We start from the raw sequence: 26,054 nt of genomic DNA on the forward strand, positions 1-26,054 counted from the left end.
TCCTTTGCTGTGCAAAAGCTTTGAAGTTTCATTAGGTCCCATTTGTTTATTTTTGTTTTTATTTCCATTACTCTAGGGGGTGGGTCAGAAAGAATTTTGCTGTGATTTATGTCATAGAGTGTTCTGCCTATGTTTTCCTCTAATAGTTTGATAGTTTCAGGCCTTATATTTAGGTCTTTAATCCATTTTGAGCTTATTTTTGTGTATGGTGTTAGGGAGTGTTCTAATTTCATTCTTTTACATGTACCTGTCCAGTTTTCCCAGCACCACTCATTAAAGAGGCTGTCCTTTCTCCACTGTACATTACTGCCACCTTTATCAAAGATAAGGTGTCCATATGTGCATGGGTTTCTCTCTGGGCTTTCTATCCTGTTCCATTGATGTATCTTTCTGTTTTTGTGCCAGTACCATACCGTCTTGATAACTGTAGCTTTGTAGTATAGTCTGAAGTCAGGGAGCCTGATTCCTCCAGTTCCTTCTTTCGTTCTCAAGATTGCTTTGGCTATTCGGGGTCTTTTGTGTTTCCATACAAATTGCAAAATTTTTTGTTCTAGTTCTGTGAAAAATGCCAGTGGTAGTTTGATAGGGATTGCATTGAATCTATAGATTGCTTTGGGTAGTAGAGTCATTTTCACAATGTTGATTCTTCCAATCCAAGAACATGGTATATCTCTCCATCTATTTGTATCATCTTTAATTTCTTTCATCAGTGTCTTATAATTTTCTGCATACAGGTCTTTTGTCTCCTTAGGTAGGTTTATTCCTAGATATTTTATTCTTTTTGTTGCAATGCTAAATGGGAGTGTTTTCTTGATTTCACTTTCAGATTTTTCATCATTAGTATATAGGAATGCCAGAGATTTCTGTGCATTAATTTTGTATCCTGTCACTTTACCAAATTCATTGATTAGCTCTAGTAGTTTTCTGGTAGCATCTTTAGGGTTCTCTATGTATAGGATCATGTCATCTGCAAACAGTGACAGCTTTACTTCTTCTTTTCCGATTTGGATTCCTTTTATTTCCTTTTCTTCTCTGATTGCTGTGGCTAAAACTTCCAAAACTATGTTGAATAAGAGTGGTGAGAGTGGGCAACCTTGTCTTGTTCCTGATCTTAGTGGAAATGCTTTCAGTTTTTCACCATTGAGGACGATGTTGGCTGTGGGTTTGTCATATATGGCCTTTATTATGTTGAGGAAAGTTCCCTCTATGCCTACTTTCTGCAGGGTTTTTATCATAAATGGGTGTTGAATTTTGTCAAAAGCTTTCTCTACATCTATTGAGATGATCATATGGTTTTTCTCCTTCAATTTGTTAATATGGTGTATCACGTTGATTGATTTGCATATATTGAAGAATCCTTGCATACCTGGGATAAACCCCACTTGATCATGGTGTATGATCCGTTTAATGTGCTGTTGGATTCTGTCTGCTAGTATTTTGTTGAGGATCTTTGCATCTATGTTCATCAGTGATATTGGCCTGTAGTTTTCTTTCTTTGTGACATCCTTGTCTGGTTTTGGTATCAGGGTGATGGTGGCCTCGTAGAATGAGTTGGGGAGTGTTCCTCCCTCTGCTATATTTTGGAAGAGTCTGAGAAGGATAGGTGATAGCTCTTCTCTAAATGTTTGATAGAATTCGCCTGTGAAGCCATCTGGTCCTGGGCTTTTGCTTGTTGGAAGATTTTTAATCACAGTTTCAATTTCAGTGCTTGTGATTGGTCTGTTCATATTTTCTATTTCTTCCTGATTCAGTCTTGGCAGGTTGTGCCTTTCTAAGAATTTGTCCATTTCTTCCAGGTTGTCCATTTTATTGGCATAGAGTTGCTTGTAGTAATCTCTCATGATCTTTTGTATTTCTGCAGTGTCAGTTGTTACTTCTCCTTTTTCATTTCTAATTCTATTGATTTGAGTCTTCTCCCTTTTTTTCTTGGTGAGTCTGCTAATGACTTATCAATTTTGTTTATCCTTTCAAAGAACCGGCTTTTAGTTTTATTGATCTTTGCTATCGTTTCCTTCATTTCTTTTTCATTTATTTCTGATCTGATTTTTATGATTTCTTTCCTTCTGCTAACTTTGGGGGTTTTTTGTTCTTCTTTCTCTAATTGCTTTAGGTGCAAGGTTAGGTTGTTTATTCGAGATGTTTCCTGTTTCTTAAGGTAGGATTGTATTGCTATAAACTTCCCTCTTAGAACTGCTTTTGCTGCATCCCATAGATTTTGAGTCATCGTGTCTCCATTGTCATTTGTTTCTAGGTATTTTTTGATTTCCTCTTTGATTTCTTCAGTGATCACTTCGTTATTAAGTAGTGTATTGTTTAGCCTCCATGTGTTTGTATTTTTTTACAGATCGTTTCCTGTAATTGATATCGAGTCTCATAGCGTTGTGGTTGGAAAAGATACTTGATACAATTTCAATTTTCTTAAATTTACCAAGGCTTGATTTGTGACCCAAGATATGATCTATCCTGGAGAATGTTCCACGACCACTTGAGAAAAATGTGTATTCTGTTGTTTTTGGATGGAATGCCCTATAAATATCAATTAAGTCCATCTCGTTTAATGTATCATTTAAAGCTTGTGTTTCCTTATTTATTTTCATTTTGGATGATCTGTCCATGGGTGAAAGTGGGGTGTTTAAGTCCCCTACTATGAATGTGTTACTGTCGATTTCCCCTTTTATGGCTGTTAGTATTTGCCTTATGTATTGAGATGCTCCTATGTTGGGTGCATAAATATTTACAATTGTTATATCTTCTTCTTGGATCGATCCCTTGATCGTTATGTAGTGTCCTTCTTTGTCTCTTTTCATAGTCCTTATTTTAAAGTCTAGTTTGTCTGATATGAGAATTGCTACTCCAGCTTTCTTTTGGTTTCCATTTGCATGGAATATCTTTTTCCATCCCCTTACTTTCAGTCTGTATGTGTCTCTAGGTCTGAAGTGGGTCTCTTGTAGACAGCATATATAAGGGTCTTGTTTTTGTATCCATTCAGCTAATCTGTGTCTTTTGGTGGGAGCATTTAGTCCATTTACATTTAAGGTAATTATCGATATGTATGTTCCTATTCCCATTTTCTAAATTGTTTTGGGTTCGTTATTATAGGTCTTTTCCTTCTCTTGTGTTTCTTGCCTAGAGAAGATCCTTTAGCATTTGTTGTAAAGCTGGTTTGGTGGTGCTGAACTCCCTCAGCTTTTGCTTGTCTGTAAAGGTTTTAATTTCTCCATCAAATCTGAATGAGATCCTTGCTGGGTAGAGTAGTCTTGACTGCAGGTTTTTCTCCTTCATCACTTTCAATATGTCCTGCCACTCCCTTCTGGCTTGTAGGGTTTCTGCTGAGAGATCAGCTGTTAACCTTATGGGGATTCCCTTATGTGTTATTTGTTGTTTTTCCCTTGCTGCTTTTAATATGCTTTCTTTGTATTTAATTTTTGACAGTTTGATTAATATGTGTCTTGGCGTATTTCTCCTTGTATTTATCCTGTATGGGACTCTCTGTGCTTCCTGGACTTGATTAACTATTTCCTTTCCCTTATTAGGGAAGTTTTCAACTATAATCACTTCAAATATTTTCTCAGTCCCTTTCTTTTTCTCTTCTTCTTCTGGAACCCCTATAATTCGAATGTTGGTGCGTTTAATGTTGTCCCAGAGGTCTCTGAGACTGTCCTCAGTTCTTTTCATTCTTTTTTCTTTATTCTGCTCTGCAGTAGTTATTTCCACTATTTTATCTTCCAGGTCTCTTATCCATTCTTCTGCCTCAGTTATTCTGCTATTGATCCCATCTAGAGTACTTTTAATTTCCTTTATTGTGTTGTTCATGGTTGCTTGTTTCATCTTTAGTTCTTCTAGGTCCTTGTTAACTGATTCTTGCATTTTGTCCATTCTATTGTCCATTCTATCTCCAAGATTTCGGATCAACCTTACTATCATTATTCTGAATTCTTTTTCAGGTAGACTGCCTATTTCCTCTTCATTTGTTAGGTCTGGTGCATTTTTATCTTGCTCCTTTATCTGCTGTGTGTTTTTCTGTCTTCTCCTTTTGCTTATCTTACTGTGTTTGGGGTCTCCTTTTTGCAGGCTGCAGGTTCGTAGTTCCTCCTGTTTTTGATGTCTGTCTCCAGTGGCTAAGGTTGGTTCAGTGGGTTGTGTAGGCTTCCTGTTAGAGGGGACTAGTGCCTGTGTTGTGGTGGATGAGGCTGTATCTTGTCTCTCTAGTGGGCAGGTTCACGTCTGGTGGTGTGTTTTGGGGTGTCTGTGGCCTTATTATGATTTTAGGCAGCCTCTCTGCTAATGGGTGGGGTTGTGTTCCTGTTTTGCTAGTTGTTTGGCATAGGTTTTCCAGCACTGTGGCTTGCTGGTCGTTGAGTGAAGCTGGGTGCTGGTGTTAAGATGGAGGTCTCTGGGAGATTTTCGCCGTTTGATATTATGTGGAGCTGGGAGGTCTCTTGTTGACCAGTGTCCTGAAGTTGGCTCTCCTACCTCAGAGGCAGATCCCTGCCTCCTGGCTGGAGCACCAAGAGCTTTTCATCCACACGGCTCAGGATAAAAGGGAGAAAAAGTAGAGGGAATTAGTAGAAGTATGAGGAAAGAAAGAAGGAAAGGAGGGTAGGAAGGAAGGAAGAAAGAAAGAAAGAAGCAAAGAAGGAAAGAAGGCAAGAAGGAAAGAAAGGAGGGAGGGAGGGAGGGAGGAAGGAAGGAAGGAGGGAAAGAAGGAAAAAAGACAGAAAGAAAGAAGATACAGTAAAAATAAAATAAAGTTATTGAATTAAAAAATTCTTATTTAGAAAAAAAAAAGGGACGGATAGAATCTTAGGACAAATGTTGGAAGCAAAGCTATACTGACAAAATCTTACACAGAAGCATACACATACACCCTCACTAAAAGAGGTAAATGGGGAAAAATCATAAATCTTGCTGTCAGAGACCACCTCCTCAATTTGGGATGATTCGTTGTCTAAAGGAGGGAAGGAAGGAAGGAAAGAAAGAAAGAAAAAGGAAGAACGAAGGTAAAGTATAATAACGTTATTAAAATTAATTATTAAGAAAAAAATTTTTTAAAAAAATGGACGGATAGAACCCTAGGACAAATGGTGGAAGCAAGACTATACAGACAAGATCTCACACAGAAGCATACACATACACATTCACAAAAAGAGGAAAAGGGAAAAAATCATAGATCTTGCTCCTAAAGTCCACTTCCTTAATTTGGGATGATTGGTTGTCTATTCAGGTATTCCACAGATGCAGGGTATATCAAGTTGATTGTGGAGCTTTAATCCGCTGCTTCTGAGGCTGCTGGGAGAGATTTCCCTTTCTCTTCTTTGTTCTCACAGCTCCCAGGGCTCAGCTTTGGATTTGGCCCTGCCACTGCGTGTAGGTCGCTGGAGGGCGTCTGTTTTTTGCTCAGACAGGATGGGGTTAAAAGAGCCGCTGATTCGGGGGCTCTGGCGCACTCAGGCCAGCGGGGAGGGAGGGGCACGGAGTGCGGGGCAGGCCTGCGGTGGCAAAGGCCGGCGTGACTTTGCACCAGCCTGAGGCGCGCTGTGCGTTCTCCCGGGGAAGTTGTCCCTGGATCCCGGGAACCTGGCAGTGGCGGGCTGCACAGGCTCCGCGGAAGAGGGGTGTGGAGAGTGACCTGTGCTCGCACACAGGCCCCTTGGTGGCGGCAGCAGCAGCCTTAACGTCTCCCGCCCGCCTCTGGGGTCCGCGCTTTTAGCCGCGGTTTGCGACCGTCTCTGGGGTCCGCGCTTTCAGCCGCGGCTCGCGCCCGTCTCTGGGGTTCGCGCTTTTAGCCGCAGCTCGCGCCCGTTTCTGGAGTTCCTTTAAGCAGCGCTCTTAAACCCCTCTCCTCACGCCCCAGGAAACAAAGAGGGAAGGAAAAGTCCCCTGCCTCTTCGGCAGGTGCAGGCTTTTTCCCGGACTCCCTCCCGGCTAGCTGTGGTGCACTAACCCCTTCAGGCTATGTTCAAGCCGCCACCCCAGTCCTCTCCCTGCGTTCCGTCCGAAACCGAAACCCGAGCCTCAGAGCCTCAGCTCGCAGCCCCGCCCGCCCCGGCGGGTGAGCAGACAAGCCTCTCGGGCTGGTGAGTGCCGGTGGGCACCGATCCTCTGTGCGGGCATCTCCCCGCTTTGCCCTCCGCACCCGTTGCTGTGCACTCCTCCGCGGCTTCGAAGCTCCTCCCTCCGCCTCCCGCAGTCTCCGCCCGCGAAGGGGCTTCCTAGTGTGTGGAAACTTTTCCTCCTTCACAGCTCCCTCCCACTGGTGCAGGTGCCGTCCCTATTCTTTTGTCTCTGTTTTTTCTTTTTTTCTTTTGCCCTACCCAGGTATGTGGGGAGTTTCTTGCCTTTTGGGAGGTCTGAGGTCTTCTGCCAGCCTTCAGTAGGTGTTCTGTAGGAGCTGTTCCACGTGTAGATGTATTTCTGGTGTATCTGTGGGGAGGAAGGTGATCTCCGCGTCTTACTCTTCCGCCATCTTCCGCCTTCTCCTTTAATCCATTTTGAGTTTATTTTTGTGTATGGTGTTAGGGAGTGTTCTAATTTCATTCTTTTAAATGTAGCTGTCCAGTTTTCCCAGCACCATTATTGAAGAGGCTGTCTTTTCTCCATTGTATATTCTTGCCTCCTTTATGAAAAATAAGGTGACCATATGTGCATGGGTTTCTCTCTGGGCTTTCTATCCTGATCCATTGATGTATATTTCTGTCTTTGTGCCAGTACCATACTGTCTTGGTTACTGTACCTTTGTAATATAGTCTGAGGCCTGGGAGCGTAATTCCTCTAGCTCTGTTTTTCTTTCTCAAGATTGCTTTTGGTATTCAGGGTCTTTTGTGTTTCCATACAAATTGTGAAATTTTTTGTTCTAATTCTGTGAAAAATGCTGTTGGTAGTTGGATAGGTATTGCATTGAATCTGTAGATTGCCGTGGGTAGTATTGTCATTTTCACAATGTTGATTCTTCCAATCCAAGAACATGGTATATCTCTCCATCTGTTTGTATCATGTTTAATTTCTTTCCTCAGTGTCTTACCGTTTTCTGCATAAAGATCTTTTGTCTCCTTAGGTAGGTTTATTCCTAGGTATTTTATTCTTTTTGTTGCAGTGGTAAATGGGAGTGTTTCCTTAATTTGTGTTTCAGATTTTTCATTATTAGTGTATAGGAATGCAAGAGATTTCTGTTCATTTATTTTGTATCCTGCTATATAACCAAATTCATTGATTAGCTCTAGTAGTGTTCTGGTAGCATCTTTAGGATTCTCTATATATAGTATCGTGTCATCTGCAAACAGTGACAGCTTTACTTCTTCTTTTCCAATTCGGATTCCTTTTATTTCTTTTTCTTCTCTGATTTCTGTGGCTAGAACTTCCAAAACTATGTTGAATAATAGTGGTGAGAGTGAACAACCGTGTCTTGTTCCTCATCTTAGAGGAAATGGTTTCAGTTTTTCACCATTGAAAATGGTGTTGGCTGTGGGTTTGTCATATATGGCCTTTATTATGTTGAGGCAAGTTCCCTCTATGCCTACTTTCTGGAGGGTTTATATCATAAATGGGTGTTGAATTTTGTGGAAAGCTTTTCCTGCATCTATTGAGATGATCATATGGTTTTTCTCCTTCTGTGTGTTAATATGGTTTATCACATTGATTGATTTGCATATGTTGAAGAATGCTTTCATTCCTGGGATAAACCCCACTTGATCATGGTGTAGGATCCTTCTAATGTGCTGTTGGATTCTGTTTGCTAGTATTTTGTTGAGGATTTTTGCATCTATGTTCATCAGTGATATTGGCCTGTAGTTTTCTTTCTTTGTGACATCTTTGTCTGGTTTTGGTATCAGGGTGATGGTGGCCTCGTAGAATGAGTTTGGGAATGTTTCTCCCTCTGCTATATTTTGGAAGAGTTTGAGAAGGATAGGTGTTAGCTCTTCTCTAAATGTTTGCTAGAACTCGCCTGTGAAACCATCTGGTCCTGGGCTTTTGTTTGTTGGAAGATTTTTAATCATGGTCTCTATTTCAGTGCTTCTGATTGGTGTCTTTATATTTTCTATTTCTTCCTAGTTCAGTCTCAGAAGGTTGTGCATTTCTAAGAATTTGTGTATTTCTTCCAGGTTGTCCATTTTATTGGCATAGAGTTGCTTGTAGTGATCTCTCATGATCCATTGTATTTCTGCAGTGTCAGTTGTTACTTCTCCTTTTTTATTTCTAATTCTATTGATTTGAGTCTTCTCCCTTTTTTTCTTGGTGAGTCTGGCTAATGGTTTATCAATTTTGTTTATCTTCTCAAAGAACCAGCTTTTAGTTTTATTGATTTTTGCTTTCATTTCCTTCATTTGTTTTTCATTTATTTCTGATCTGATTTTTATGATTTCTTTCCTTCTGCTAACTTTGGGGGGTTTTTTGTTCTTCTTTCCCTGTTTGCTTTAAGTGTAAGGTTAGATTGTTTATTTGAGTTGTTTCTTCCTTCTTGAGGTAGGCTTGTATTGCTATAAACTGCCCTCTTACAACTGCTTTTGCAGCATCCCATAGGTTTTGCGTCATCGTGTTTTCATTGTCATTCATTTCTAGGTATTTTTTGATTTCTTCAGTGATCTCTTGGTAATTTAGTAACATATTGCTTAACCTCCATGTTTTTGTATTTTTTACAGTTTTTTTTCCTGTAATTGATATCTAGTCTTGTAGCATTATGGTCAGAATAGGTACTTGGTATGATTTTAATTTTCTTACATTTACCAGGGCTTGACTTGTGACAAGTCAATATATGATCTATCCTGGAGAATGTTCCATGAGCACTTGAGAAGAAAGTGTATTCTGTTCTTTATGATGGAATGTTCTATAAATATCAATTAAGTCCATCTTGTTTAATGTGTCATTTAAAGCTTGTGTTTCCTTATTTATTTTCATTTTGGATGATCTGTCCTTTGGTGAAAGTGGGGTGTTTAAAGTCCCCTCCTATGATTGTGTTACTGTTGATTTCCCCTTCTATGGCTGTTAGCATTTGCCTTATGTATTGAGGTGCTCCTATTTTAGGTGCATAAATATTTACAATTGTTATATCTTCTTCTTGGATTGATCCCTTGATCATTATGTAGTGTCCTTCTTTGTCTCTTGTAATAGTCTTTATTTTAAAGTCTATTTTGTCTGATATGAGAATTGCTATTCCAGCTTTCTTTTGATATCCATTTGCATGGAATATCTTTTTCCATCCCCTCACTTTCAGTCTGTATGTGTCCCTAGTATGTGTCTGAAGTGGTTCCTTTGTAGACAGCATATATAGGGGTTTTGTTTTTGTGTCCATTCAGCCAGTCTATGTCCTTTGGTTGGAGCATTTAATTCATTTACATTAAGATAGTTATTGATATGTATGTTCCTATTCTCATTTTCTTAATTCTTTTGGGTTTGTTATTGGAGGTTTTTTCCTTCTCTTGTGTTTCCTATCTAGAGAATTTCCTTTAGCATTTGTAGTAAAGCTGGTTTTGTGGTGCTGAATTCTCTTAGCCTTGGCTTGTCTGTAAAGGTTTTAATTTCTCCGTCGAATCTGAATGAGATCCTTGCTGGGTAGAATTATCTTGGTTGTAGGTTTTTCCCTTTCATCACTTTGAATATGTCTTGCCACTCCCTTCTGGCTTGCAGAGTTTCTGCTGAAAGGTCAGTTGTTAACCTTATGGGGATTCCCTTGTATGTTATGTGTTGTTTTCCCTTGCTGCTTTTAATATTTTTTCTTTGTATTTAATTTTTGATAGTTTGATTAATATGTGTCTTGGCATGTTTCTCCTTGGATATTTCCTGTATGGCACTGTCTGCACTTCCTGGACTTGATTGCCTATTTCCTTTCCCATATAAGGGAAGTTTCCAACTGTATTCTCCTCAAATATTTTCTCAGTCCCTTTCTTTTTCTCTTCTTCTTCTGCGACCCCTATAATTCGAATGTTGGTTCATATATGGCCTTTATTATGTTGAGGCAAGTTCCCTCTATGCCTACTTTCTGGAGGGTTTATATCATAAATGGGTGTTGAATTTTGTGGAAAGCTTTTCCTGCATCTATTGAGATGATCATATGGTTTTTCTCCTTCTGTGTGTTAATATGGTTTATCACATTAATATTGTCCCAGAGGTCTCTGAGACTGTCCTCAATTCTTTTTATTCTTTTTTCTTTATTCTGCTCTGCAGTGGTTATTTCTACTATTTTATCTTCCAGGTCACTTTTCTGTTCTTCTGCCTCAGTTATTCTGCTATTGATTCCTTACAGAGAATTTTAAATTTCATTTATTGTGTTCTTCATCATTGTTTGTTTGCTCTTTAGTTCTTCTAGGTCCTTGTTAAACGTTTATTGTATTTTCTCCATTCTATTTCCAAGCTTTTGGCTCATCTTTACTATGATTACTCTGAGTTCTTTTTCAGGTGGACTGCCTATTTCCTCCTCATTTGTTTGGTCTGGTGGGTTTTTTCCTTGTTCCTTCATCTGCTGTGTATTTCTCTGTCTTCTCATTTTGCTTAACTTACTGTGTTTGGGGTCTCCTTTTTGCAGGCTGCAGGTTCGTAGTTCCTGCTGTTTTTGGTGTCTGCCCCCAGTGGCTAAGGTAGGTTCAGTGGGTTGTGTAGGCTTCCTGGTGGATGGGAGTGGTGCCTGTGTTCTGGTGGATGAGGCTGCATCTTGTCTTTCAGGTGGGCAGGACCGCATCCTGTGGTGTGTTTTGGGGTGTCTGTGACCTTATTATGATTTTAGGCAGCCTGTGTGCTAATGGGTGGGGTTATGTTCCTCTCTTGCTAGTTGTTTGGCATAGGGTTTCCAGCACTGTAGCTTGCTGGTCGTTGAGTGGAGCTGGGTGTTAGCGTTTAGATGGAGATCTCTGGGAGAGCTTTCGCCTTTTGATATTACGTGGTGCTGGGGGGGGTCTCTTGTGGACCAATGTCCTGAACTTGGCTCTCCTGCCTCAGAGGCACAGGCCTGACACCCTTCAGAGCACCAAGACCCTGTCAGCCACACGGCTCAGAACAAAAGGGAGAAAAAAGAAAGTAAAAAATAAAATAAAGTTATTAAAATAAAAAAATATTAAAATTTTTTAAAAATTAAAAAGTAATTTAAAAAAAGAAAGAAAGAAAGAAGAGAGCAACCAAACCAAAAAAGAAATCCACCAATGATAACAGGCCCTATAAACTATACTAAAAAGCAAAGAAACAAAAGACGTACAGACAGAACCATAGGACAAATGGTATAAGCAAAGCTATACAGACAAAATCACAGAAAGTCCACCGCCTCAATTTTGGGATGATTCATTGTCTATTCAGGTATTCCACTGCTGGGATAGATTTCCCTTTTTCTTCTTTGTTTGCACAGCTCCTGGGGCTCAGCTTTGGATTTGGCCCTGCCTCTGCGTGTAGGTCACCTGAGGGCGTCTTTTCTTCACCCAGACAGTACAGGGTTAAAGGAGCAGCTGCTTCGGGGGCTCTGGCTCACTCAGGCCGGGCGGAGGGTGGGGTACGGAGTGCGGGGTGAGCCTGCCGCAGCAGAGGCCAGCGTGATGTTGCACCAGCCTGAGGCACGCTGTGCGTTCTCCCGCGGAAGTTGTCCCTGGAATTCGGGACCCTGGCAATGGCGGGCTGCAAAGGCTCCCGGGAGGGGAAGTGTGGACAGTGGCTTGTGCTTTCACACAGGATTCTTGGTGGCTGCAGCAGCAGCCTTAGCATCTTATGCCTGTCTCTGGGATCCGCGCTGATAGCCGCGGCTCGCGCCCGTCTCTGGAGCTCGTTTCGGCAGTGCTTTATTAATCCCCTCTTCTTGTGCACCCCGAAACAGTGGTGTCTTGCCTCTTAGGCAGATCCAGACATTTTCCTGGACCCCCTCCCAGCTAGCTGTGGCACACTAGCCCCCTTCAGGCTGTGTTCACACAGCCAACCCCAGTCCTCTCCCTGGGATCTCACCTCTGAAGCCCGAGCCTCAGCTCCCAGCCCCCACCTGCCCTGGCAGGTGAGCAGAGAAGCCTCTGAGGCTGGTGAGTGCTGGTCAGCACCGATCTGTGCGGGATGCTCTCCGCTTTGCCCTTCGCACCCCTGTTGCCATGCTCTCCTCCGTGTCTCCAAAGCTTCCCCCCACCCACTGCTCCCTGTCTCTACCAGTGAAGGGGCTTCATAGTGTGTGGAAACTTTTCCTCCTTCACAGCTCCCTCCCAGAGGTGCAGGTTCCATCCCTATTCTTTTGTCTCTGTTTTTTCTTTTTTCTTTTGCCCTACCCAGGCACGTGGGGAGTTTCTTGCCTTTTGGGAAGTCTGAGGTCTTCTGCCAGTGTTTAGTAGGTGTTCTGTAGTTGTTCCACATGTAGATGTATTTCTGATGTATCTGTGGAGAGGAAGGTGATCTCCACGTCTTACTCCTCTGCCATCTTGAAGGTTCATTCATATTTTAAATACTCTTCAGAGCACAATTTTTTAACTTTTGTTTCTCTAAACATAATTATTTAATAATTAAGAGGTGTCAAAATATTACAGTTGGTTTTTCTTGTCATTCTGTTTGTTTGTTTGATCCTATATTGTATCTTGGAGATTTGGGGGCAACTTATATTCTGTAGCAGTATATATGCACAATGTTTTAAAAATCTGATGTATAAATATTCAGTTTTACTGTCACCTAGATGGCAGATATGCAAAAAATAAATTCATTAAAATATTTCTAATGTCCTGGTTTTAAAATAGGGAGCACTTTCTCAATGTTCATGTCCTCACATAGTCATAAAGTTTCCTACTTTAACAAAAGTCACTTGGTTCTCTGCGCACCAATGAACTTGAATGTCAGATTTACAAGTTCATGCTAATGTGTTCTCTGCTAAATTTGGGAAATTTTCTTTCTGTGTATCCATTGATATTTCACTATTTATCATGGTGGTGTAAATGCTTGGGTTAGCTTGACCTAATGGCATCCAAATTCATGGAAATGAATGTGGAAATGGGACAATATAATTAAATATCGCAATTAATGGGCTTGATGCTCCTATTTCATTCTTCACACAATCATATTAAAAGTAGGTTTTTTTTTTATTACGTAAGACTTGGTTCTATATATAGTTCAGCCAGAAGTAAAATTATTCCTAAATCACCCTGTCTCTCAGCCTAATGCATCAGCTTCAGCCTGTACACATAATGACAGTCAGACCTTGATTGGCTTTTTTCTCTTCCAACTGGTGGTGTAGACAGCAAACAGGAACCCTGTCTGAGAAGAGTTTGTGTATAGACCGAGAGAAAACTTTTAACATGGCACTGTTGTTTATGTTATGATCAACCAAATTTATTGATCCAGTCATTTATTTATTTGTTCTTACAAAGTCCTGTATTCATCCATCCATCACATTTCCTGAATACTTACCATGCACCAAATACTGAAAGTACAGTAATAAGCAAAACAGACATAGCCCACGTAGTCCCGGATTTCATAATTTGGAAAGCACAGCTGGACTAGAGTTACCCTTAGGAAAAATACGTTCAAATATAATTAGATAATCACACAAATATGTGAAATGAATAATAAACATATGATGCTGTAAAAGCAACGAGACCCAGTATTTTCAGGAGGTCAAAGAAAGGCTTTTTTGTGTCAGTGCCATTTGAACTGAGATGGGAAGGACGCATTAACTAAACAATGACGGTGATGGGGAAAGTAATCACTAGCTATCTGACCTCAGACAGGTTACTTAACCAGTTTATGCATCAGTTTTCTCATCTATCAAATGACAAGGTTAATAGTACCTACTTTATAGGGTCTGGTGAGGATTTGGTAAGAGTTTAGGACTATGTTCACTACATGGGCTCTATGTAAATATTACATACTGTTGTTACATGGCATTTTTACCCATAGTTTGCTAAGTTAGAAACATACTGAAGAAAATAAAAATAAATAATCCTGAATGTTGATTTCAGATTTATTCAAAGTAAGATGCAAGTGATAAATAAAACTTTCCATACAAAAAGTCACAATTCAGGTAGGGAGACAACATGGAAAATGTTGAAAGCGATGAAAATGATGATGTGAACTGCGTACAATATATGCATTATGAAATGACACCGAGGAAAACTGGAAATCAATGAAGTTGTGTTAATTGCTATTTTTTCTGGAAAGGGAAGATGGATGCTTGCAATAAACTTAAATGAAAGATTTTTAAAAATGGTGCCCTGGGAACAGAGAGGCACAAAAGCATGCTCATAATTTTGTGGCTTGGGCTGAAGCATTTCTCAAATGTCCTTGAAAGTTTCCAAAGACAGTCTTTCCTCAGGAAAGTATTTCTCCTGTGAGTAAATAATGTTCTTGTCTAGAAATGAAATGCAGTAATATATTACATGGCAAGTGAACTGTTAGCAAGACTGGCAGCAGAAGTTCAGAAACAAATGTCGCATTGCAATCTAGAGTTTGAGGCTCTGTATCTGAACTTCCATAACTTCTAAAGGGATGCCCTTTGTATGAAATCAAAATAGTCCAGAGAAGAATTTTGACTTCTCTTTACTTAACTATTAGAAGGATTTATTTGGAATTATTATTGTGTCATGCATGTTCCGCCTTAAATTTTCTGTGGTTGAGTTGCACAATTGATAAGCTAAGGTTTCTTTTCACCATAAAAAGGCTCCTTTTAAGGAGTCCTATAATAATGACATTTAACGTACTTGCTTGCTTTTGAAGAAAGCTTCATGCTTGGGCTTCCCTGGTGGTGCAGTGGTTGAGAGTCCGCCTGCCGATGCAGGGGACACAGGGTCGTGCCCAGGTCCGGGAAGATCCCACATGCCGTGGAGCGGCTGGGCCCGTGAGCCATGGCTGCTGAGCCTGCGCATCCGAGCCTGTGCTCTGCAACAGGAGAGGCCACAGCAGTGAGAGGCCCACGTACCGAAAAAAAAAAAAAAAAAAAAAAAGAAAGCTTCATGCTTTCCAAAGTGCTTTATAAACGCATTTCTATGAGGCAGGTGGAACGTGTCCTGTCAACAGTATTTTACAGAAAAGAAAATGGAGGCTGTAAAGGAAAGCTGCTTGGTCAAGGTCATTCAGTGCGTTAGGCGAGTTTTCATCACAGGAGTACTCACAGTTGAGCAGGGAATCCAGCAGGGAAAGCTTAAGGCTTTAGTCTATCTTTACACAAGTATTTTTGTATAAATGAAAAATTTACCCAAAATGAAGTGCATTAGGTGCCTAGTACTGCCTTCTTGTTCCTTAGAGTCTAGTGAGGGATATAGACTGAGCATATTCTATCCCAATGAATATAACTTAGATTATTCTGAGGGTGATCACTTGGGCTTCAGAATCTGAATTCCAGCTTGACCCCTTACATGAAGGAAATTACTTAATCTTTCAGAGCCTGTTTCTCCATCCCTTAAATGGTAATTTTAATGTTCTCTTATATGTTTATTAACTCATTCACTTAACAAAGCACCTGCTAGATCTCAAGTACTCTGCTAAGAATGGTGAAGCTTTTCTAGGAAGCCAGAAGGCCTCCTTCAGTGGATAGCGGAGATCAAGAGAGGTTAGAGTTAACACTTGAATTTGACAGTGGGAGAAGATGAAAGGTTCACACGGCAAGGAAAAGAGAAAAAGACTATTATACAGGTTAAAGAGCTAGACCTGGATATATTTGGAGTGACAAAATTTCTGAATTTTGATGTACCATACTTCCTGCCTCAGTTCCCACATCTTGGAAGTGGGAATAATGATTAAACATGTTTCACAGTATTCATTTGGTAGAGATTAAATGAGGATTAATTAAGCATGGAAAGTGGCATAGGACAAATTTGATAAATTATTATGTATGAAAGTGTGTATAAATAAAATCAATTGCCATGACCCCTCTTCGTACCGAGTGATCACAGCACGCTTTAATTTTCTAGCTGAGTCTGGATATGGATTCGTAACTTTATTCAAACAGTGTATCAGGCACCACTTAACCTTTGGATTGGCTGGAAATTTTTGCTCCCCTGCTCTAATACAATTTAATTTTAATTTTGGTTTTTCAGGTACATGGGTATAAATAAGAAGAGTGTTAAATGTATTTCAGATTTTAAATTCAAAAATGTAGAAAAACTTTCTTTTACTATTTTTCATTTTACCTTTGGGTGCACTGATCAGCTACTTTTTCTTCTGCACCCAGGCAAAAGGGATTCTGAAGAAAACACTTTAAAATTTTGATTTCATATATAAGATAGTGGGAGCCTCTGCCTGCTTGATTTACATTTGTGCTCACCTTCCAGTTTATGCGGGAGGGGGCATACGAATAAAGGAAACTTTTATATGATTTCAAGTTATTTAATTCCTGATATTATATTTAGCCATGATAGAGTGTTATGATTTGCCTACAACATCCATCCTTCCTTTTCTTGTACCTTACCTTGTTCAGAGAGGACTTGTGCCTGTTCTGCTCTGAATTTCTCAACCAGTTCAGCTGCTAAAATCACAGGTGAAGCTTAGTTTCTGCTGATTTAATCCACCCAATCGAGATAGAGTTTCTCATTTTATTCAGCAAATATTTACTCTGCCTTAAAAAGAGATTTTTAAAAAAATGCATGGTCTTATTTGCTAATGCTGCTGGGAATTAATTAAGTTTTAGGTTCACAGTAAAATTGAGCACAAGGTACAGAGATTTCCCACACATTCCTCTGGTGGGAATGTAATAAATTGGTACAGCCACTGTGGCAAACAGTACGGAGGTCCCTCAAAAGCTAAAAATAGAATTACCATATGATCCAGCAATCCCACTCCTGGGCATATATCCAGACAAAACTATAATTCAAAAAGATACATGCACCCCAATGTTCGCAGCATCATAGAGGCGTTATTTACGATTGCCAAGATGTGGAAACAACCTGAGTGTCCATCAACAGATCAATGGATAAAGAAGATTTTATATATATATATATATAATTTAAATTTATATATTTGCATACATATATATATGTATAAATACTACTCAGCCATAAAAAAGAATGAAATTAATTTTGCCATTTGCAGCAACATGGATGGACTTGGAGGGCATTATTCTAAGAGAAACAAGTCAGACAGAGAAAGATAAATACTGTATGATATCGCTTATATGTGGAATCTAAGAAATAAAACAAACTGGTGAATATAACATAAAAGAAGCAGACTCACAGATATAGAGAACAAACTAGTAATTGCCAGTGGGGGAGAGGGGAAAGGCAATTTAAGAGTTGGAATTGGGAAGTGGGAAGTACAAACTATTGGGTGTAAAGTAGGTTCCAGGATGTTATTATACAACAGGGAGAATATAGCCAATATTTTGTAATAAATGGAAAGTAGTCTTTAAAATTGTATAAAAATATTTTCTTTTTTAAAAAAGATACTTCTTAGCTGATAGAAGCTTTAGAAGTCTACAGAGGCAGATAATTTTAAAATTGCAGCATATAACTTCTGGAGCCTGGCTGACATTCTCATAGGAAGCCGCATGAAAATTACTTTCAAAGGCATTCATCACCTTAGCTTACAGGAGTCTGTTCCTTCAGTGTGTATTAGTCCATGGTGCATCCTTACTTTGACTTATCTGTGAGGTTCACCTCTCGCCCCCAGGAACAAAGCCTGCAGAGGGGCAACTTGTTTGGCTTGGGAGCCTGCCCAATATGAAAAGTTTGCAGGCAAAATCAGAAAGAACAGCTGCAGGAGGAGAGATGAGGGTTGCTGACAGCTAACGATTCGGAAAGCAATTTGCATGAGAGCCTTCTGCTTAACAGGAGGCAGCATGTGCTGGGCAATGGTTTACCATCCACTGCCAAGCTGGTTTCTACACCCTGAGTCCTCATTCCATCAAAACACGTGTCCTGAGGGAACGCCCAGCCACCAGCTTCCACTTACCTGAGTTAGCAAGACCTGCCATCTAGAATTTCAGAGAGCTTTTCATTTATTAACTCACATGAATCTACTTTATCCTGAGGCTCTGGATACTAGTCCCATGCAAACTGATTTAATAACAAACATTTAAGTGCAAATCCAAGGTCATCTAGGTAATATTCTTTGACAGCTTATTGCATATGAGGCACTGCACTGTGCACTTTTTATACCATATCAGACTTCATAACAGACCTCTGAAGTGGGTGGTTAAGTTTCCTGCCAAGGGATCCATACACAAGAAACGATAATCAGAAAAGACCAAAGTATTACTTATTACTAGTGAGCTAGCCGCTGTTACTTCATTTTGGAATTCTAATTGAGGCTTTCCTTCTCTCTCTCTCTTGCCCCCAAATCACAGCTGACTAGGTCATGGGACAAGCTTAAGCTAACATGCCTTATTCTGTGAATCATAAGCTGAGCTACTGGGACAGAACCATGTGACACGTTTGTCCCTTTCAAATGTAATAATTCTACCCATTGCTCCATAGATGTTCTGGTTACTGACCAATAACATTAACAATTCCTCTTCCAAGAACAGGATGGAGGGGAAAGGCACTGGATCTCCTATGCGTCCCAAACATGTGAAGGCCAAAGCATGGTGGGAGGAGAAGCATATCTCTTTGTAATATGTTTTATTCCCTGTTTTATAGATGTGCATATGGAAGATTAGAAAGGCTGAGTAACTTGTCCATGTCATGTAGCCCATGCTTTTAACTTTTTTATTATACCACTTACCCTTCTCACCTATCAATTTGCCTTTTATACTGATGTCCTGAGAAACAGACCACTGTATGGTATAGAAATGAACAACCATAAATAAGCTGGAAATGCATTTCTATTTACATTAACTAAGATAGTCACTTGTTTCTTTTAAGTGAGGTCCTCCGCCTTTTTAGGGACCTGAGTAAACTAACGATGTGCTTCCATTGATTAAACAAGAATTCTCCAGTATTCCATAGAAGAATCATACATTTCTTTAAGCTCTGTGTATGCTTCTAGGGTTTAGATTCTAAATCAAATAGGTTTCTGTTTTTCATTTAAAAAAAACGAACACAGGATTTCACTTGTAAATTTATTAACTTTTTTTTTTCTGTCTAGCAACAAGCAGTGACTGTTGTTGGGTTGGTGGACATAGTAGAGATGGCCATTCAGAAAATCACAAATTTTAGGAACTCTAGCGTTCATGTAGCTCAGAACTGTAAGAAGAGACCAGAGGAAGATCAACATGCTTTAAAGTATATTACAAATCAATATTGAAACAGAGCTTAACATATAATTCATCTGGAAAGAAGCTCAGAACGTGATTGCCAGTTATTTAATATTCTGGTCAAAGACAATGGAAGCACTATTAAAGTATGGCATTTTGACTGCCATTGGAAAGGTCAGGTTTCAAACAGCAGTGCACTAGTTGTGCTCAAAATGACTAAGTGAAGAGGAAATGGGAGACCTGCATTCTAATCTTGTTTTGGCCACTGATGGGAATCATGTGGACTTTAAGGCCATCACACAGTCATTTACTACCTTGGTTTTCTCACCTGTAAAATGAGAGAGTGACTATAGTTCTTTAATAATCCTTGATGATCTTTAGCGCTATGATTCTAGAGGCATCTTGATTTAATACAGTTTGAGGATTTATGTCTAAACTCTAGCAAGCAGAAAAATGTTCTTTTATTTCTAAAATGGACTTGACATTGCGTTAACAGAGCAAATGAAATCTTTTGAAGATTGTTCAAAGAATCACCAACTTAAAATTCATCGCCATTGTTGGTTTTTATCGTCTGTTTAACTCTTACTAGATCTATAATAGTTTTATTTATTTTCCTTTGCACCTGGACTGGCAGCCTGTGTGGTTGGAAAACACATCACCACTTATTTTAGATACTTTGTTATCAGAGCCAACTCTGTAATCTTTGTTCTGCCTGTGAATTATTTATTTAATTTGATGTGTTTTTTCCTGGATTCATAGAATTTCCTTTTGTCATGATGCTTCTTTCCATTTATGGGACTGTAAATACAGCTGACTAAACCTCTCTAGTGGCCGATACGTATCAGGTCTTTTGTGTGAAGGATGCTAGCTAATCTTCCCGTTCATAGGCTGACTACATTTTTATTCATTTGCTTTTATTCTACTCACCCCTGACAGTAGTATCTGTGGAATAAATAAAATAAGGATACCTACTACTTATTTAACTCGGATCAGAAAACTTGACCTTTTCCTAATTTTTTACATTTGCTAGCTTTGTGGCAATATGCACCCCTATTTTTCTATGAATCTCAGTTCACCCTCTACATGGGAATAATTATGCCTACCATACAACGTGGTGATCATAAAAGAAATTCTACCCATCTACTACCATATTGGGGAAAAATATTTGGATTGACTTTGACCAGACTTGGAGGCACATGTTTGCAGTGGCCTGTTTGTAAATCCTGACTACATGGGGTACAGTGGGATACTCTGAAGGCACCTTACAGAGGTAGATAATATCTCTCCCAGGGCATCAACGCTAAAAGTGAGAAGCATTTTGATTTCTCATCAAGAAAGAAATGTTCTGTGATGTTAATGGTTCTTAACTTTTGGTGATTCATTAAAATCTCCTGGGGAGCTTTTGATAATCTTAAAGCCCAGCCTGTAATTTATACCAATTAAATATGAATTTCTGGGGGTTGGACTGAGGCATTGGTATATTTTAAGGTTTGCAGAATGTAATGGTTAATATTTAAGTGTCAATTCAACTATATGCTGAGATACACAGATATTTTGCTAAACATTATTTCTGGGTGGGTCTGTTCCCAGATGAGATTAGCATTTGAATTGGTAGATGGAGTAAAGCAGATTTCCCTCCCCAGTGTAGGTGGGCCTCATCCAATCTCTTGAGGGCCCCAAAAGAATAAAAAGTCAGAGGAAAGGAGAATTTGCTCTCTCTGCCTGAGTGTTTGATCTGATCCCCTGCCCTCTGACTGTGGCTTACGTCAGTTCTGAAAACTACACCCCTGGATTTCCTAGTTTCCAGCTTATATTTAATATACAATGTATTTAATATTTAGTATGTTTAATACCTATTACATATGTTAAAGCAATTACATACATTACATTATATTTATTATGTATCTCCTATTGGTTCTGTTTCTCTGGAGTACCCTGACTACTATGGTGCTTCCAATACACTGTAAATATTGAGAACTACTATATATGTTAAAATACTATGGCTAAGGTATTACTAAAGTGGATACTCTGACAGTGCAGTTCTGCTTCTTAAATGGGCAACTCAATGAGGATAAGTAGCAATGTAAATTATTTTTTTCATTTTAAATGGTGGCCAGTCATATATATATATATAAACACTTTGGGAGGCTATAAGACACTAATTAAAAGAACTTATAGGATATAAGCACTAAAACCACATTGACTCACCACTCAGTAGAAGGAATTCTAGGCCCAAGATATAGAAACCTCCATACCTGAATCATTGGAAAAGATGTAGAAAAGACACTAAAACTATTGAAATTTTCAGAGATCCCTTGTGACCCTTTTGGAGATCATGATATCAGGACTCACTGGCCCCTGAGTCTTGTTTTGTAATACAGAGAGGGACCCACAGTTACATAGTAAATTGACACCTGAGACTTGTTTTTTTTTTTCAGCTAGAAGTGGAAAGGAGAAATATCTTTCACTGAAGCAGAGAGTAGAGGTATAAGTGGGGAAGACAAGGTAAAGAAAGAGAAAAGAAAAGAATCCATTTAGAGAAGACTTGCTCTTGGGGCAAGCCCTGGACGTATAGTCATTTATATATCCTATTTCAGGATACATTGCATGCTTTACTGTAAGTAAGCATTTAATGATTTGTCTTCCACATACTTTGTTTCATTAAAGAGATTCACTTCTGCTGGCATTTTGTTTCATGGGATCCCAGGCCCTTAGCATAGTCGCTTAGTAAAGTGTTTGTAGAATGAATCAGTCAATATGTCCTCAAACTCAGTACCCTTCTCAAATCAGTTACCTGCTTTATACCATAACTGAGATTATATTATCATAGTGTTAGGACTCAAAGGGAAATATGATCTCGATTTTAGGGTGAGCGGCGAAGCTGCCGAGCGCCCGCGTCGCTGCCGCGGTCGGAAGACAGACGCCCCGCAAAGCCCCTTGCCTGGCTCGGACCAACGGAGCCGGCAGCCCAGCACTCCGGTGAGTGGCGCCTCCTCCCCAGCCCTAGACCCCCGCTGGGGACCGGCCGGCCGGGCTCTTTTGTGCAGCGCACCGGGGGTGCTCTGCGCCCCCTCCGCGCGCCCGGGTCCGGTCCGCCGGACCCCGTGGCTGCGGTGCCCGCGGTGCGATCGGTCTTTGTTTCCACCGGGGCCCGAGGCTCGGCTGGGCTCGGCTCGAAGCCTGGCAGGCAGCGCTGGGAAGGGGGAGGGGGAGGTGGACGAGAAGGGGGCGCGGGGAGGGGGTGTTCCCGGGTTTCCTGGCCGCCCCGCGGCTCCCCCGGCTCGGGGACGAGGTGCGCGCCCAGCGCTGCCGCGCGCCCCCTCCTCCTTCCCCCTCCTTCCGTCTTTGGATTTAAAACTGCAATTTGCTCTCCAGCTTGCTGAGTGTGTGGCGGGGGTGGGTGAAGGGGGGGACCGTGGGACCGGAGAACAAGGCTGGATTTTAGGAACGGCCCTGGGAAAGGGGGAGACTGCGGAGGGAGGAGCCCTTCCCCTTCAACCCCCAAATCCCAAGGTTCTGCTGGTGCTCTGGGAGTTGAGAGGCGGGGACCTAATGACCCGGAGCGGGTGTGGGGCGGAGGAGGGATTTGGGGGCGGCCAGGGCCGTAGGGGTTGGGCCGCGTGCCCGGTTACCTGGTGAACAAAGTCGGCTCACTTTTGCATAAATAAATAATCGCCTATCAATGCGTTTCCTCTGAGGCTCTGATTGAATCGGCCCCCTCTTCCCCAGGGGGTGGGGTGCTGAGTGACAGCTGTCAGCCCCCTGGGCCGGTAGCTGGGGGTGAATTGCAGAATCCCTCTGCTTTCTGGCTAAGGGCGCATTCCCCTGCTGGGTCCTGGTCCCCAGGCAGAGCCAGAGGGGCAGAGGGCTGGCTCTGAGTCTAGGAAATAACCTTGTTTCCTGTTCTACAGGAAAAGGGACAGCAACCCAGAGTTTGGGGGCTGGGGATGAAGACTGATGGGAGCTGGAGGGGTTCCCCAGCAGCCTGACCCCCCAGCCTCCTGCCAGGCGAAGGGGCCAGCTGAGGGAGGAAGGATGTGGGCCTTGCTGGCCGGAGGCGGGAGCTGGGGCCGTCCCTGAGACGGGCAGCGGGCACTGAGAGGGAGGAGGGAGAGAGAGAGAAGCGGGGGCGGGAATTCTCTACCGCAGACCCTGGGGGCCAGGGCCAGATGTGGAGGGGTGGGGAGTCCCCCCTCCCTCCTAGCTTGGGGGCCCTGGGGCTGGGCGGGGCTGAGCCTGGTGCCCTCCGTTCTGCTCCAGTGCCTGACTGGCAGGGCCAGCTGAATTTGGGCCCAGGCGTCACCCTGGGAGGTAGGGCCAGGCTGCACCAGCCTGGCCCCTGAGCACAAGGAGGGACCCTTGGGGGGCCTGTGCCTGTCTGGCTGGGCAGGCGTTTCCCGCCGGACCAGTTGGTGTCAGGCGGGACTTGGCCCCAGTTCCCTGGGCAGAGCTCAGGGTGTGAGGACAAGTTTGCCTCCGGGTCAGGGTGGCCACATTTCGTCCGCTGCTGCCGCCGGCGGGGCGGGGGCATGCGCCCGGGCCTGGGCAGAGTCCTGCCAGGAGCATTTGGGGTGTTTCTATTGTTGGCTTGTTCCTGTTCCGTGTGGTCCGGTGTGTGTAGCTGTGTGAGCTGGGGCTGTAGGTGACAGATTACCAGTTGGTCCGTCCCCCACCCACACACAGCCCCCACCCCTGCCGCCTGGAGGGGCAGGCTGGGTTGTGGTGGTGAGCTGCAGGGGGACCCCCCAGGTGGCATGTGCCTGCAGCTTGCCATCTCCCTCCTTTGAGCAGATGTATATTTTTATAGTAATGGAAAATCAAACTGGATAGTAAGTTGAATTCATTTTTTTCTTCTGCTGTGTCAATAGTTGGAATAACCTCTAGAGACTAGTGAACTTCTTGCCCCAGAGCTCCTACCCTCCAGAGGTTGCAAAGATCAGTGAGGGCATGAGCTTTGGGGGACCAGTTCAAACCAGTGACTCTTGTCCCTCTTGGTCTGGCATTGGGGCAGGTGCCCAGGTGGGCGGGCATTGCCCCCTGCCCAGGCATTCCCCCCACACCCCACCCCACCCCAGGTGTAGTCTGTCCTCTGAGCCACCTCCTTGGTCAGTGCCTAAGCTGTGCCCAAGCCCTCAGGGACCTTCTCCTGGTGGGCTCTCTCCCCCTGCCTGGGCTCCCGGCCCACGTGTTGATATTTATTTTCTGCAGTAAAATCCATTTTTAATGCCGTTACTATTGAAATAATATAGAGAGAAACAAATGTGATGTGTTTAAGTTGCCCTCTGTGAGTTTTTAATGTGATCTATGGCTGAGGTAGTGATGGAAGGAGCTGTTCGGCTTGGAGGAATTTGGTGTCATAAAGAAAAAGAGCTTGCTGTTTATTATGGTTGCTGGGCTGGGGGGTCTGGAACAGGGTCGTGGGGGCAGGGAGCCCCAGCACCCCCAGGTGCTGTGGATGGACAGGGTTGCTTCTCGGTTTGAAGGTGCGTGGGTTCCAGGATTGTTTTGCATTGCTCCCCAGCCCTTGATGGGGCCTTTGGTGAGGGGGCTTGGGAGCTGGGGGGCTTTGTCCCCTCCCATTCCACCTGGTTAGATTGGGGCAGGGAGGCTTATGGAACCCCCTGCTGAGCTAAGTGGACGTGTACTGTAGGGAGGATGGATTTGGATTCTAAAGGAGATTAAGAGACAGAGACGCGGGATCTTTACCTGCTTGGTGTGGCTGTGCTGGAGGCTTGGAGGGCAAACTGTCCCTGGCAGAAGACCTTTTTTTTAGGGGGGGCTGATCTGGACCGGCAGAGCCCCAGAGGGACATTGCTTGTTCTCAATCAGCCTGGAGCGCTGGCTCGAGCCACTACCTCCTCTTGCCTCTGTTCCCCATTGGACAGGGGCTTCCTCCAGGCAAACCTGATCCCCCTTACTTCCCCTCTTCTCTGCTCTGCCCCACCCCAAGTCAACTTCTTTTTTTTTTTTTTTTTTTTTTTTGGTTTGTGGAATACAGAGCTCTGTGCCTCAGGCCAGCCACCCAAGACCACAGGGTGCCATGCCTTCATACCAGAAGCCCAGGCACTTCTGGTGTGATTAGTGAGGTCAAGCAAACTCACCATTATGGGATGGAGCCCAGCTCTGCCTCTGGGTCCCCTGGGTCTCTTGGGACAGAGCCGGGGAGGGGGAAGCCAGGATGGGTGGAGCTGGGAACTGAAGGGGGGGAGCAACAGTAACATTGTTGCTAATGTCAGCAGATGGGCCCCCCAGGGAGAGAGCAGGGGGAGGTGGGGAGGAAAGAGACCCAGAGAGCCCGACATGAGGTGGAAAGAGGAAAAGATGGTGACAGAAGCCAGTGATGAGGGGGTGAGAGAGAAAACGGTCAAGGAGAAGAGCCAGGATCACAGCCCCTGGAGATGGCATCCAGGGGACCAAGAAGGCCTAGGCATGTGCCACTCCCCACCCCACAGCCCAAAATGAACGGGCACTGAGAGCCTCTCACCCAAGATCAATTGCTGCTAGGATAGTATCTGAAGGAGAGACAAGCAAACGTCTCTGGGAAAAGGGAGGAGGACAGGTGGGAGAGAGAGAGAAGGAAGCTCTCCCACAGGAGGAGGGAGAACGGGGAGACAGGGGGATTCCAGGGGTCACTTGACTAATGCTCCTGCCCCAGGGCAGCGTCTCCCCACTCCCCAAATGTCTGGGAAGAGAGCCGACCTCTTCTTTGGACCTGGGGGCGGAGCCTGAGGCAGGTACAGCACCCCACAGGTTGTGGGCGCTCTGTCAGGAGGCACCGGGCTTTTAAAAGCGGGGAACATTAGGACTGTTAGAGACACCAGGGGTGTCATCCGGTTGGATGCCCCCCACCTTGTTTGACAGGAGGAAATCCAGTCTAGAGGGGCCCCCTCCCCTTGCTTGCCTGGGACCTAGGCTCTTTCCGTCCACCTCTCTGTAGTTAGAGAGCTGGAACAGCTGCGGGGGGACTCCTGGGTGCGGAGGGGGCCAGAGCCTG

At 42.9% G+C, this 26,054-nt stretch overlaps 1 protein-coding gene across 14 annotated transcripts in view; it reads left to right on the plus strand.

Moving 5' to 3' along the window:
• Positions 1-26,054, plus strand: part of LOC307183218 (uncharacterized protein) — a 127,455-nt gene that overhangs the window by 54,105 nt on the left and 47,296 nt on the right. For 12 of the 14 annotated variants that reach the window (XR_013827423.1, XR_013827424.1, XR_013827425.1 and 9 more), the window contains one exon: positions 21,928-22,039. Coding sequence is in view for 7 of the 14 variants with exons in the window: in XM_079915433.1 (XP_079771559.1) it covers positions 21,928-22,039 (112 nt within the window). In the remaining 7 variants the exon portion in view is untranslated. Of the gene's footprint in view, positions 1-21,927; positions 24,688-26,054 lie in introns of those variants that run through there. The other 2 variants (XM_079915427.1, XM_079915426.1) reach the window with 1 other exon arrangement.

The sequence above is a fragment of the Stenella coeruleoalba genome (genome assembly GCF_951394435.1).
Source record: "Stenella coeruleoalba genome assembly, chromosome: 3".
Taxonomy (NCBI): Eukaryota; Metazoa; Chordata; class Mammalia; order Artiodactyla; family Delphinidae; genus Stenella; species Stenella coeruleoalba.